The sequence below is a fragment of the Elephantulus edwardii genome, unplaced genomic scaffold (assembly GCF_000299155.1).
Source record: "Elephantulus edwardii isolate Elephantulus edwardi_28Jun2011 unplaced genomic scaffold, EleEdw1.0 scaffold00013, whole genome shotgun sequence".
NCBI classification, from domain to species: domain Eukaryota; kingdom Metazoa; phylum Chordata; class Mammalia; order Macroscelidea; family Macroscelididae; genus Elephantulus; species Elephantulus edwardii.
The window spans coordinates 772,867-788,664 of NW_006399763.1; the positions used below are offsets into that span (position 1 = coordinate 772,867).

A 15,798-nucleotide genomic window follows, 5' to 3' on the forward strand; every position below is an offset into this window, starting at 1 on the left:
AAAAAAATAATTTTTTTGGGGGGGGATGGTGGTGGAGGTGACAGAAATGAATCAGCCCCTTGGGGGCAGCACAAAATAACTTAAATCCGCCGTCTCCGCAAACTCCGTTATTTCCTAATGTGAAAAATAAATATTTCCTCGGTTGCACAACTCGCGAAAGGGACCGTGGCCGCGGCCCGCTCTGCGTCCCCGGCCGCCAGCCTTGCTCACCCAGGCGCGGGCTGTGAGGTCTCAGGCGCAGAGACCGGGGATGGGGGTTGAAGAAATGATATAAAAGCCAAAAGTGAACACCGTCAAAACACTTGGCCACCAGTGCTCCCTGTACAACTCAAGGTGACCCTATGAACAACAGGTCTCAACCTGCCGTATCCTGTATCTCTGATAAGTTTGCACCCATTAATAAAATCATTGTGTTCATCCATATTTTTGAAGGTTTTCCTTAATAAGAGAAACGTGAACCAGGACTTCCCCAAGCTCTCACTCTTTTTACCCCTTACAGGTACATCTTGTAACTGGTGGAGGTGGAATTCAGAGTCCAGAGTTCTTTGAGAGTAAGTGACATACAGATCTCCAGGTCTTGAATCTAGAAGACGCTCACTCAAAATGGCATCAGGACATTTTAATAGCCCAAGAATGTGACACGGCTGTTCTCTATTCAGTAGCAAGGCAGTAAAGTCAATTATTAGATGAACTTCAGGAAACAGAATGCTGAAGAGCAATGATATCGATTTGAAGATTAAGATGCACCTGATTCAGTCAGTCCATAGTCTTCTCAATCACAACTGTACTTCAAAGAGCTGGAAAACTAATAAGGCTAACAGAGAAAAAGTGAAATCTTTGGGTTACGGTTCTGGAGAAGACTGCTGAACATTTCATGAACTGCTAAAAGAACAACCAGGTATGTGTTGAGAAAAGTGCAGCCTGAGTGCTCTTTGGAGGCAAAGATGGCAAAACATCATCTTTCATACTTTGGACATGTAGCTATGTAAGGCTATTCAACATCATGCTTATAGAGAGTCAGTAGCAATTCCACTGCTGGGAATATACCCTAAAGAAACCATAACTGCCAAGCAGATATAGGCACACCAGTGTTCATTATGGCTTTGTTCACAGTGGCAAAGAGTTGGAAACAACCTAAGTGCCCATCAACAAATGAATGGATAGAGAAGCTCTGGTATATTCACACAATGGAAGACTATGCTGAAGTGAAAAACAAAGAACTCATGAAATGTTATTCAAAATGAATGACCCTGGAGGACATTAGCTGAGTGAAATATCTCAGTCACAAAAGGACAAATACTGCATAGTGTCACTGTTGTCAGAGTTGAGGGGAGACTGAGAAAGAAGGGGCACATAATGTATACTGCATTGAAACAGGTGAGGGAGAGAACTATTTAAAAATGATATATGATTAGGTATTATTATCATGACAAGAGTCCAGAATGAAGGCTGCATAGTGGAGTCCACTTGGGGGGGGCGGGGGAGGAATTATATAACAATGAAAGAATTTTTCTTTTACCTTTCAAAGAGAAGAGCAAATTGGGGGGTGGGGAGTGGGTAGGGAGAAAAATGCAATAATGAATGAATGGGGGGAATGTTTTGATGATTTAATGAAAAACCAATATGTTTTGTAAACTTTCACTCAAATAATAATAATTTTTAAAAAGGGGGGAAGATGGAGGATCAGCAAAGGAGAGGAAGACCTCCAGTGAGATAGCTTCATGTGGTGGTGTCAGCAAAGGGCTCTAATGTATCAGAAATAGTGAGGATGGCACAGGATAGAGCAGGGTTCAGCTTGGCTGTTTATAGGGTTACTATGAGTCATACCCCACTTGAGAGCACCTAACGACAAAACTCTGCCAAGTCAGTTCCCCCATCTCCATCTCATTTCTTCTAATCCATTGACTCTGAACCACTGAACTTTTGGTTATCAACTGAGAACTTTGACCACTGTGCCACCATGGATTTCTATATTAGTTTTCCTGAAGCAGAAGTGGCATCCATTTCCTAAAGAACATGCCTCCAGAAACTCTATGAACGTTGGTAAATGTCAATAGTTATAGGAAGGCTTCAGGCCTTTTGTTCGTAGGGTTGCTATGAGTCATGCTCTACTAAAAGGCAGTCAACAACAACAGAGTTGCATAGTTTAAATCAGGAAATGTGTGTCAAGGTTGTATCCTTTCGTAATACCTATTCAACTTGTATGCCGAGCAAATCCTTTGAAAAGTTGAACTATATAAAGAAGAATGTGGCTTCAGGATTGGGGAAAGACTCATCAGCAACCTCTGTTTTGAAGATGATACAGCCTTGGTTGGTGAAAGTGAAGACTTGAAGCACTTACTGTAGATGATAAAAAACTGAAGTCTTCAATAGGGTTACACATCTAAACAACAAGAAAACAGGAATCCTCACCACTGGACCAACAGGCAACAACATCATGATAGACAGAGAAAAGATTGAAGTTGTCAAATGATTTCATCATACTTGTATCCACAATGAGCACCCATGGTAACAACAGTCAGGAAATAAAAAGATGTGTCACATTGGAAAATTTGTTGTCAAGGACCTTTAAAGACTAAGGTGTGCCTGATCCAACACATGGTATTTTCAGTTGTGTCCTATGCATATGAAAATTGGACAATGAATAAAGAAGACTGAAGAAGAATTGATGCCTTTGAATTGTGGTGTCAGAGAAGAGTATTGATTATACTATGGACTGCTAAAAGAATAAACAAATCTGTCTCAAAGGAAGTAGTCTTTAGAGGCAAGGATTCTGAAACTTCATTTCACTTACTTTGGGGATTATTTTCAGGAGAAACCAATCCTTGGAGAGATATCATGCTGGAAAATGTGGAGAGTCAGAGAAAGAGAGGAAGACTAATAGATTGACAAGATAGGTTGACATCTTAATTACCACAATGGGCTTATGCATAACAAAGATCTTGAGGATGACAATGGATAGGGCAAAGTTCAGATCTGTTGTTCCTAGATTGTGAGACATACTCTACTTGATGGCACCTAACAACAACAAAATTGACTATGACTATTCAACTGTGTGGATCATAACAAGTTATGTGTAACATTGCAAAGAATGTTATCTTTTTTCCTCAGAGCAGCTACTGTATTTGAACCTGTCTTTTTGGTTGGCAGTGCATCATCTAAAGCTCTTTGCCACCAGAGGTCCTTTGTAGAATTTTGTGTCCGTGTAGATTGATATTGTTGTTGTTGTTGTTGCTTTTGTTTTGAACCGACAAGTCGCTTGTGCCTCATAGTGATCCTACAGTAGCTCTGAACCCTGCTCTATCCTGTGCCAACCTTATTGTCTCTGACACACCTAACCTATTACCCCAGTTACTGAGTCAATCCATCTCATCCAGATCTTCTTCTCTGTGCTGTCCCTTCACCCGTCCAAGCATGATGTCCCTCTCCACAGACTGGTTCCTCCTTGAAAAATTCCTGAAGTATGTCAGAAGGAGCTTCAGAATCCTTGCCTCCAAGTAGCAGCCTGGTTTCACTGTCTCCCAGATGAATCTCTTTGTTCTCCTAGGAGTCCATGGTATATTTAGTACTCTTCTCCACAGCTCAAAGACATCAATTCTCCTTCTATCATCCCTAGTCATTGTCCAGCTCTCTGATGCATAGCAAGTAATTGCAAAGACCATAGCCCAGATCAGGCGCACCCTAGTCTCCACACTGACATTGTAACTCTTCAGTACTCTGGAGAAGTCCATGACAGCAGACTTTCCCAATGCAATTTGTCTGCTGATTTCCTGGCTGCTGGTACCAAGAGATTAATGATACACACATATGTATACAAATGTAATCTCCTCTAGTGAAGATTTACTGTCTCTGAAATGCAGTGGAGAGTCACTATGAGTCAGAACCAAATTAACAGCAGTGGGTATAAGTATGCACATGTATATTTCACTTTTTATTTTATATAACACATATATTAGCATGTGTGTGTATAATTAAAGTTAAGACTTTAATTATCATAATTTTCAAAACATTTTTGTTTTAGCTAGCACTCTGATAGATTAGCGGTACGGAATTATACTGCCAACCCAAAGGTAGTGGTGGTTGTTAGGTACTGTCGAGTATGACTCATAGCAACCCGATGAACAAAAGATCTGAACCCTGTTCTATCTTGCACCATCCTCACACTTCCTGACATACAAGAGCCCATTGCAGCAGTCACCATGTCAATCCGCCTGGTTGAGGGTCTTCCTCTCCTTCACCGACCATCCACCCTTCCCAACATCATGTCCTTCTACAAGGACCTCCTAGCAATATGCCCAAAATATGTGAGGCAAAGCATCATCATTCTTGCCTCCAAAGAGTACTTTGACTGCACCCTCTCCACAACATATGTTTGGTTTTTTGGCCACATGGAATGTTCAGTGCTCTTCTCCAACACCACAGCTCAAAGGCATCAATTCTTTTCCTGTTGTCCTTATTCATTGCCCAGCTCTCAGATGCTTAGTGAGTATATGTATGGCCTGACTCAGACACACGTTAGTCCTCAAACTGACCTCATAATTTCTCAGTAGATTTTCTGAGTGCAATGTTCCTCCTTATTTCCTGACTGCTCATACCAGGGTGTTAATTGTGAATCCAAGCAAGATGAAGCTGTTGGCAGGTTCAGTCTCCTCTCCATCCATCATGATGCTGCCTATGAGTCCAGTGGTAAGAATCTTTGTTTTCCTGACATTGAAATACAACTCATATGAAAGGCTGCATGATTCCCAGAGGTACATGATTCAAACACAAGCTGCTCCACAGGAGAAGAGTGGACAGTCTCACCTCATGCAATTTACTGCCTCTGAAAACCCACCGGAGGGTCAGCTATGGGTCAGTCTGACTTAACAACAACAGTATAGTAGGATTTGGGGGTTTGCCTCAAATTATGAGCCTATTGTTGTTTTAGTAAAGCTGAGTTTATCTTATTTGCAATTATTGATGAAACTCATATAGCCCTAGCTTGCCTGCCTGCTTCAACCAAATTGGGAAATCTAACAATTCTAATCTTTCTTACAGTGTTTTGTAATATGACAACACAAGAGAAGACAAAAGAGTATCCTTTTGTGGATATATTTAATGAAGATGAAAATGAAAGGAACTTTTTGTTGTCCAAACCTGTTTGTTTTATTATATTTGGAAAGCCAGTAAGTTATCTCTTCTAATTTATTATTTAGTATGAATTATTTGTTTGAAAATTTTATTCTTATAAGATACCATAAAGAATGAAAAGCACATGTATGCTAGATTTGTAAGGTTATTTTGAAGTGTTTATTAGATTTTTCTGTTTTGACTTAAAAGGTATAGCTGTAAGAGAAAATGATTAATTAACCATCAAATTCAAAGCAACATGACCCTAAGTGGTGCTGCTATCCCCCCTTGTCATTTGCTTGCAATCCACCAGCATCTGTGCAGGAGAAAGATGGACCATCTTCTCCTGTGTAATTTTTAGCCTTTGAAAAACCCCCTGGAAGGTTAGCTATGAGGCAGTTCTGAGACTGGACAGCAATGAGATAGTATGTTGAGTGTGTGTGTGTGTCTGTGTGTGTCTGTGTGTGTGTGTTAGATTACAGCTGAAAATGTATTACACTTATATGTATTAGGAAGAAATTAACTTATCCAGGAACTGTACCATGATAATTATTAGAAGTATGTGAAACAAGGTTATTTCAAACTTGGTTTGCGTGTAAAACTGTCTTTGAAATTTGATACTATCCTGTCTGAATAATAGAGATGAGCAAGGGAAGTTCTATTCATACCTGAAGATATCATGATGCAATGTACACTTACTGTCTTCCACAAAGCAGGAAGAAATATAGGATGGTAGTGTCAGATAGCTTACCTAGTCAGGAAATTCCAATAAAGATTTTTAGATAAGAGCTATTTTCAGCCACCAAATTAGTAGTTACCATTGTTATTGTTAGGTACCATTGAGTTGAGTACTACTTATAGCGACCCTGTGAACAACAGATCTGAATCTTGTCCCTCTGTTGTGCCAACTTCACAATCTCCATCCAGTACACTCAAGCCCATTACTGCAGTCATTGTGTCAGTCCACCTGGTTGAGGAGCTTCCTCTCCTATCATCTCCTCCCATCCCCGCTTTCCAAGCATGATGTCCTTCTCCAAGGAATAGCATTTTCTAGCAGCGTGCTTCAAGTACGCGAGATGAAGCTTTACCATCTTTGCTTCCAAGCCTGTATCTTCTCTAAGACATATCTGGTTTTTTTTCTTTTGACAATCCTTGGATATGCAATAATCTTCCTCAACACCACAATTCAAAGGCATCAATTTTTCTTCTGTCATCCTTATTTATTGTCCAACTTTCAGAAGCATAGCAAGTAATTGAAAAGACCATGAATCAAGCCCACCTTATCCCCAAATGAAAATTATTACTCTTCAGTAATTTGGAGAGGTCCCAGACTTCAGACTTTCCCAGTGTGATATGTTCCTAATTTCATGACTGCTGAAATGCCAGAGGGTTCACCCATGGTGGACAGGTTTTAGTAGAGCTCCTAGATTAAAACAGATGACAAACGAAGAAGGATTAGCCATCCACTTCTGAAATAGTAGGCCTCTGAAAACCCTTTAAACAATAGTTAACATTAGAAGGCCTGAGCTTGTTCTAAAAGAGATATTCTAGAATGTTGTGCCATCAAGTCGCCTGTGACTTATAGCAGAGATTAAATGCTGAATACCTTGACTTATTGGACCTTGGAATAGGTACTAAGAAATGGTTCTAATAACTGTCATTATTTATGTAGACTTAAATTAGTTATAAAAGACAATAGTAGAAAGAACCAAATGCAAATATTACTTCATGAAAACTATCTTTTATATTTCATAAAAGAATAACTACTCATATGCAAGTTCAAGCTGAAGCTGAGGAAAATTAAACCAAGTCCACGGGAACGAAAATATGACTTTGAGTCTATCCCACCTGAATTTCAAAACCATCTCAGGAACAGGTTTGAGGCCTTGAACACTAATGAGTGAAGACCAGATGAGTTGTGGGAAGATATCAAGGGTATCATCCAGGAAGAGTGCAAACGGTCATTGCAAAGATAGACGAGGAAGAGAAGACCAAAATGGATGTCCGAAGAAACTCTGAAAATTGCACTGGAGCACAGAGAAGCCAAAGCACAAGGAAGAACTCAAGATACTAAAAAGTTGAATAGAAGATTTCAAAAGGCAGTGCGGGATGACAAAGTAAAATATTACAATGAAATGTACAAGGAGTTGGAGTCAGAAAATCAAAAGGGCCAAACTCACTCAGCATTTCTTAAGCTCAAGGAACTGAAGAACAAATTCAAACCTCGAGCTGCTATAATCAAGGATGCTTTAGGCAGAATATTAAATGATCCAGGAAGTATTAAAAGAAGATGGAAAGAATATACTGAGTCACTGTATCGAAAGGAATTGGCAGACACAGAAGAATCTCATGAAACAACATATGAGCAAGAACCTATGGTGATGAAGGAAGAAGTTCAAGCTGCTTTGAAGGACATAGCAAAAGATAAGGCCCCAGAAATAGCCAGTATACCAATTGACATATTTCAGCTAACAGATGCTGCCCTGGATATGCTCACCAAGTTGTATCAAGAAATCTGGAGAACAACCACTTGGCCAACTGACTGGAAGAGATCTATATTTGTTCCCATCCCAAAGAAGGGTGACCCAACAGAGTGTGGAAACTATAGAACAATATCATTAATTTCACATGCAAGCAAGATTCTACTGAAGATTAACCAAAAACGACTGGAACAACACATCAGCAGAGAACTGCTGGAAGTCCAGGCTGGGTTCAGAAGGGGTCGCAGTACTAGGGATATTGTAGCTAATGTTAGATGGATCTTGGCTGAAAGCAGGGGATACCAGAGGAATGTCTATCTGTGTTTCATTGACTATGCAAAGGCATTTGACTGTGTGGATCATAACAGACTGTGGCTGACTCTGAGAAGAATGGGAATCCCAGAATACTTGCTCATGCTAATGAGAAATCTATACTTGGACCAAGAGGCAATCATCAGAACAAAGCAAGGAAACACTGCATGGTTCAAAATTGGGAAGGGCGTATGCTAGGGATGTGTCCTGTCTCCATACGTTTTCAACCTATATGCAGAACAGATTATCCGGGAGGCTGGGCTCTATGAGGAGAAATGTGGGGTCAAGATTGGTGGAAGATCTATCAGCAATCTGCATTATGCAGATGACACAACCCTGCTTGCTGAAACTGAGGAGGACCTGAAGCGCTTGCTGCAGAGGGTCAAGGACTGACTGCAGCCTCCAATATGGATTGAGGCTCAATGTCAAGAAGACAAAGATTCTCACCACTGGGCCAATTGGCAGCATCAGGATGGATGGTGAAGAGATTAATATTGTGCACAACTTTAGTTTGCTTGGCTCCACAGTTAACACTCTTGGCACCAGTAGCCAGGAAATTAAAAGACATATTGTGATGGGAAAGTCTGCTGTTAGGGACCTCTCCAAAGTACTGAAGAGCAATGGTGTCTCTGGAGACTAAGGTGCATCTGATACAGGCCATGGTCTTTGCAATCACTTGTTATGCATCAGAGAGTTGGACAATGGTTAAGGAGCATAGAAGGAAAATTGTTGCCTTTGAGCTATGGTGCTGGAGAAGAGCATTGAGTGTACCATGGAATGCTAGGAAAACAGATTCATCCTGGAAAGGGTCAAACCGGATGGCTCCTTGGAGGCAAGGATTCTAAGGCTCCGTCTAACATACTTTGGACGTGTTGTAAGGAAGGACCGGTCTTGGAGAGGGACATCATGCTTGGAAGGGTGGAGGGACAGCACAGGAGGGGAAGGCCCTCTATGAGGTGGATTGATTCAGTGACTGGGATAATTGGGATGGGAGTGTCAGAGACAGTGCGATTGGCACAGGACAGAGCAGAGTTTAGGGATGTTGTACATAGGGTGGCTATGAGTCGCAAGCAACTTGACAGCACATAACAATAACAACACAATATAATACTCTTAAAAGTCATAACTAACGTAGATTTTCCATTTTTGCTCTTGGAAATTACTGAGTGGATGTATAAAAACTTTCATTGTTATAAATTTGAGCCGGATAAAAGAATTAATTGCAAGGCAAACACAAATCATGTAGTGATTTTTTTTTTCCTTGTTGTGTACCGTCGAATCAGATCTGACCGGCACAGGAGAAGATTGCCCCTCCATCTCCAGCATAACATCTGGTGGATTCGAACCCCATGCCTTCGGGATTGCAGTGCAGCATCGTGCCACTAGGCCACCAGAGCTTTCTATGTAGTGAAAATTTTTAACTGAGTTTTGAAAATGTTACAGCACCTTTAACAAAGAGTACAAAAGCATCATGATAAAACTTCCTGATTTCAGAGTTGTCTTTATAATTTTTTTAAAAAGGTTTATTCATATCACTTCATGAGATATGCCATATAGAACAATTAGTAGAGAAAGCAAAGTTTTAAATGTCTAGGGTAGATGTTTATGCAGGGAAATTTTTTACTTCATAGCACTGATGAGATAGTAACTCCAGTGCTGAACATTGTTGTGAACTGCTATCTATCTAGTAACTACTTATAGGTGACCCTCCAGCAGGTTTTCAGAGGCTGTAAATTGCATGGGAGGAGAATGCCATTCTTTCTTCCACAGAGCACCTGGTTGGTTCAAACCACCTGGTTTGGGGTTAGCACTGCAACTTCTACTCACGAGCCTCCCGTGTTCCCTAACCACCAATTCATTGTTATTGCTGTTTGCCATTGAGTCAAAATTGACCCATAATTGACCCTCCAAGGGGTTTTCACAGGTAGTGAATCACAAGAAAGAATATTGCCCATCTTTCTCCTGCTGAGCATCTGGTGGATTTGAACAGTGTGCCTTTGAGATTGCACCATAGCTTCCTATAGCTAGGCCACCAGAGCTCCCTAAAACCACCAATAGAATTTCTAAATTCTGAGATACCTGTTTCACTGGCATATGATAAATGTGTTGTTATATATTGGGTTTTTAATAACATATCTCTTTTTAAGGGAGTTGGAAAGACAACATTAGCTCGCCAAATATCACAGGCATGGAAATGTATTCGTGTTGAAGGTAAATATTATTTCTCCTCCCAGCATTTTAATTATAAAAACTTATACAAAAAAGTTTAAAGAATTGTAGCGTGAACCTTATGTACCTATCATATAAATGATCTGGTTATTATTTTGCTATATTTGCTTAATCACGTATATAGCCACCCAGCAACCCGTCACATATTATTTTTATTATAGTATCAGTCATGTTTTGTCCCTTTGTTAGTCCTAATTCATATAATTTAAAAGGATTTATTAAATATCTATTCCCTCATTCTCTCATTCAAACTCACTGCATTCAAGTTGATGCCAAATTATAGTTACCCTTCTTCAAGCGAGGCCATCTGTCACAATGGGAGGAGACTGAGGCACTCCTGGTGGATTAAAACTGCCTGAGAAGTGAGGCCTTTGGGTTAGCAGCACAACTCACTAAAGACTGGACCATCAAAGCTCCCTGTTTCAACCTACTGCTTCTCATTCTCTACTTCCATCATTTAGATAATTCCAATTTTCATATAAATTGAGTATGTGTGCTTTAGTCTTTCTATGCTAGAAGATGGGACAGGAAAGAACTCTTACAAGTTTTACGATCATTTTCCAGAGTTTCATTGTCTTTGCGGGTGAGTTTTATTCTTCTGACATTTATAAATTGCTTTGCAGTCTTTGTATTATGCAGGGTAATGGGTTGGTTCCTTTATATATACGCTTAATTGCTGTTGTTGTTAAGTGCCTCGAGTCGTAAATGAGTCATAGCGACCCTATGAACTAAAGACCTGAACTCTTATAGTCATAGTATAACTTTCATCATTTCTCCACGTTCATGGGGTTTCTGGAGGCAAGCTATTACAGAAGTGCTTGCCACTCCTGCTTCCAAGTTTGTTTTGATCGGGGAGTGCCACCATCACAACAAACAGGAATTACCTCTATATAGCAAATGGACAGACCAGTGCTATACCACTTAGAAGAATGTTTGACCAAAACAAATTAAAACCAGGCCTGAGAGCCGCAGATTAAAGTTATCCACCTTTGGCTTGGTAGCATCACTTTCTGTCCACTAGGCCAACTGAGCTCTCTTGTTGTTGTTGTTTGTTGTTGTTAAGTGCCATCAAGTCATAGACGACTCATAGTGACCCTATGAACGAAAGATCTGAACGCTTGTATAACTTTCATTGTTTCTCCAAGTTCATAGGGTTTCCAGGGGCAAGCTATTTCGGAAGTGGATGCAGCTCCTGCTTCCATGGAGGTTAACTCTTAATTGATAAAACTATTTATGTCATAATAAAAATTAAAGCATTAACAGAAAAGTTATACCTATGAAACCAGGAATAGCTGTATTTAAAGGGGAAAAGAATGATTAAAATAATACAAATCCATTTTTACCTAGTAAATTGACAATGAATTTTAAAAATTATGACAATCATTGTTTGCAAGGATGTTAATAGGTATTCTATGTCAGAGAGATTGTAATCGGGTACAATTTTTTTGGAGGACAGTTTTGCAATATATATGCACATATGCGTACACATTTTTAAAAATATTCTTCCTTCTTTCAACTAGCAGTCTAAAACTAAAATTTTATTCTTTTTTTTGATCCAAAACTTTCATTTCTAGGAAATAATGAAGAATACCAAATATTCCAGATTATTAACAACTTGTTGTTTAGATGCCATCAAGTCGCCTGCAACTCATAGCAACCCTATGTTCAACAGCTCTGCACCCTGCTCTATCCTGAGTCAATCTTATTATCTCTGACACACCTGCTCCAATTACCTCAGTCACTGAGTCAATCTGCCTCATCAAAGGTCTTCCTCTCTTGCACTTTCCCTCCCTACACCCTCCCAATCATAATGTCCCTCTCCAAGGACTGGTCCTTGCTTGCAACATGCCCAAAGTATGTCAGATTAAGCTTCAGAATCCTTGCCTCCAAGGATCAGTCTGGTTTCACCCTCTCTAGGACGAACCTGTTTGTTCTCCTAGCAGTCTATGCTATATTCAATACTCTTCCCCAGCACCACAGCTCAAAAACATCAATTATCCTTCTATCATGACTAGTTATTGTCCAGCTTTCTGGTGCACAGCACCTAATTGCAAAGACCATGGCCTGTATCAGGTGCACCTTAGTCTCCAAACTGACATCATTGCTCTTCAGTACTCAGGAGATGTCCCTGACAGCAGACTTCCCAAAGTGAATTTAATTCATCTTTTGATTTCTTGGTTGCTGGTACCAAGAGTGTGGATCCAAGAAAACTAAAGCTATTCACTGTCTATCAGCTATTCACTGTCTATCATGCTGCTGAGAATCTTTGTTTTATTGATGTTGAGCTTCAATCCATATTGAAGGGCTGCAATTCTTGACCATCTGCAGCAAATGCTTCAGGTCCTTCTCAGTTTCAGCAAGCAGGATTGTGTCATCTGCATAATGCAGGTTGTTGATGAGTCGTCCTCAATTCTGATGTCACATTCTTCCTCATAGAGCCCAGCCTTCCAAATGATCTGTTTCACATATAGATTGAAAAGGTGTAGAGATAGGACACATCCCTGGCATACACCCTTCCCAATTTTAAAACATGCAGTGCTTCCTTGCTCTGTTCTGACAACTGCCTCCTGGTCCAAAGATAGATTTTGTATAAGCACTATCAAGAAATCTGAGATTTCCGTTCTTCTCAGAGTTAGCTACAGTTTGTTGTGATCCGCACAAATAAATGCCTTTGCATAGTCAATGAAACACAGATAGACATTCCTCTGGTACTCTCCGCTTTCAGCCAAGATCCATCTAACATTAGCTATAATATTCCTAGTGTCATGACCTCTTCTAAACCCAGCCTGCATATCTGGAAGTTCTCAGCAGAATCTTGCTAGCATGTGATATTAAGATATTGTTTGATAATATCCACACTGTCGGGTTACCTTTCTTTGGACAACTAGGAGCATAATTAAGCCCCCAAACCCTTGTATACAACATGTCCCTAATTATCTGTCCCATGACATCTTTCCTAAATGTTGTAGTGTTTCCTCTTAAAAAGGAAACAAATAATTTTAATTTCAACCTCAGATCTCTTTCTAATTAGTGCTTATCCCTTTTAGCATTTCCTGGTTTATACTTTCCTCTTAAACAACCAACATGCAGCAAAAATGATATATTCTAGTGTAGTTAAAAAAATTGTTGTTGTTAGGTGCTGAAAAGTCACCCTCAACTTGTAACAACTCTGGGAATCAAGATCTGAACCTTGCCCTGCATCATCTTCAATATGTCTAGTATGCTCCAGCCAATTATTGTAGTCACTGTGTCAATTAATCTTGATAGAGGGTCTTCCTCTTTTTTCTCTGACCCTCTATCTAAGACTGGCCTCACCTGACCAACAGCATGCCCAAAGTATGTAAGACAAAGTTTCACCATTCTTGCCTCTAGGGAGCATCCTGGTTCCTTTAAGGTAGACTTGCTTGTTCTTTTTGACAATCCATAGTATGTTCAGTACTCTTCCTCCTCCAACACAACTCAAAGCCATCAATACTTTTTGGTTCTACTTTAAAGGTGTGCTTAATCCAGGCCATGGTCTTCTCAATTACTTGTTTTGCTTCAGAGAGCTGGACAATGACTAAGGATGTCTTTGAGTTGCCAAGAAAACAAATCTGTCTGTCTTAGGGTTTTCACAGTCTTCTTGTTGTTTCACCTTCTCCTCTTTCAAGTCTCTCCTTGGAGGCTAGGATTTTGAAGCTCTGTTTCATATACTTTGGGCACTTGGCCAGGAGAGACTGGTCCTTAGAGAGGCGCATCATGCTCGGAAGGGTGGAGGGACAGCACAGGAGAGGAAGACCCCAGATGAGATGGATTGATACGGTATCTGGGGCAATGGGGGTTGATGTGTGGGAATTAGTGAGACTGGCTCAGGACAGGGAAGCGTTCAGAGCTGCTGTACATAGTGTCACTAAACATCGCAGGCGACTCAAGGGCACATAACAACAACAACAACAACATACTATATTGGTTGTGGTGTTTTGTTTTGTTTTGTTTTGTTTTTTTCATTTAAGCCTCTTGTTTAGAGTAAACAAGACCTCATAAAGGGCCTTTGTATTTAAAAGTTGGTTGTTACTATATTTTGTAGGAACAGTCTTCTAAGTGGTATAGCACTCTTGTGTCAATTTGCTCTACTGAGGTAACCTGGGGTTGCTGTGATGCTGAACCTTGTGCCATTGGGGTGTCAAATGCCATAAGGGTTACCCATGGTGGAGCTCTCAGTTTAAGACAGGTTTGGAAGCAAAATTGTCACCTACATCCTAAACAACATGCCTCTAGAAACTCTATGAACTTTGATAAATGATGATAGTTATAGAAAGGCTTCAGGCCTTTTGTTCATAGGGTCACTATGAATCATGCTCGACTGGAGGGCAGTCAACAACAACAACATTCATGGTCTAACTTTCAGATGCATAGGAAGCAATTGAAAAGACCAGGGCTTGGGACAGGAACACATTAGTCTTTAAACTGACATCCTTTCTCTTTAACACTTCAGAGACCTCCTTAACAGCTGCTTTTCCCAATGCAAAATAATTTTTTTTAATTTCTTGGTTCCTATTTACAATGAGTATTGATGGTGGATTCAAGTAAAATTAAATCGTTTTCAACTTTAATCTTTTCTCCGTCCAGCATGATGTTGACTACTGGTAGAGGGATGAGGATTTTTGTTTTCTTCATGTTGAGATGCAGCCTATTTTGAAAGTTGTAGTCTCTGATCTTCTACAGCAAGCCCTTCAAGTCCTCTTTACTTTCTCCAAGCGAGGTTGTAACAGATTGTTGATAAGCCTTTTTCCAACTTGGATACCACATTGTTCTTCATATAATTCAGCTTCTCAAATGTGTAGTCCAGCTTCTCATTACACAAGTAGTAGTGTATGCATGTGTTCAATACATTACAATTTACATTCACTGTTATATACACCACTTCATTTCACTCTCACACGCATTCAGGATGCAGAAATTATTAGGAAGTCCATTTCTCCTGGATCCTTTATCTAGCATGTGGCAAAGATGACCTTTCATAGTATATATTCTGCTGCCTCATACTTTGTTTACACTTAAATGATGTACTATGCATAAATGTCTTTGCAAAGTCTATAATAGCCTATAAAGTATAATCATTTACTACATTTTTGAACATTAAAAATGTGCAAATGTATTTGTTAATTTGACAATATAATGCTGGTTTATGCTAATATTTTGAGTTCATGTTTTAGCTTTATCGGTTTTGGAGGAACATCTTGCTGTTAATGCCCAGACAGGATATATGGTAAGCAAATCTGTATGTCAAAGTTATTGGGACAAAATGCCTCTTTATCACAGCTCTGTTAGACAGTTACATTCAATATCTATTCTTGTTCTTAGTTGCAAGACACGCTGACCAGTGGTCAAAGTATTCCAGATGAACTTATCATAAAGTTGATGTTGGACAAGCTCAACTCTATAGAAGTCTCTCACTTTGGTATGTTTATTTTATTTTTATTTGAGTGAAAGTTTACAAATGTTAGTGAGTTTCACTCAGTCATTCCTACACATCTTCTTTCATGGCATTTGTTACAGTTGATTAATATAACTAACTAATTACATCACCTGAACAAACCCTTATTGTATATTGCCTTTCTGTTCACTTTATTAATTATTTTTACTTCCCTCTTCTTCCCTTCTCAACCCTGATAACTTGAAGAATAAT

The 15,798-nt window shown here is 39.7% G+C and overlaps 1 protein-coding gene across 1 annotated transcript in view; it reads left to right on the forward strand.

Moving 5' to 3' along the window:
• The first annotated feature begins 5,048 nt into the window (after window positions 1-5,048).
• AK9 (adenylate kinase 9) overlaps window positions 5,049-15,798 on the forward strand; it is a 233,855-nt gene continuing 223,105 nt past the window's right edge. The window contains exons 1-4 of the mRNA XM_006881222.1: window positions 5,049-5,165; window positions 10,049-10,112; window positions 15,326-15,378; window positions 15,474-15,570. Of these exons, the coding sequence (XP_006881284.1) occupies window positions 5,049-5,165; window positions 10,049-10,112; window positions 15,326-15,378; window positions 15,474-15,570 (331 nt within the window). The remainder of the gene's footprint in view (window positions 5,166-10,048; window positions 10,113-15,325; window positions 15,379-15,473; window positions 15,571-15,798) is intronic.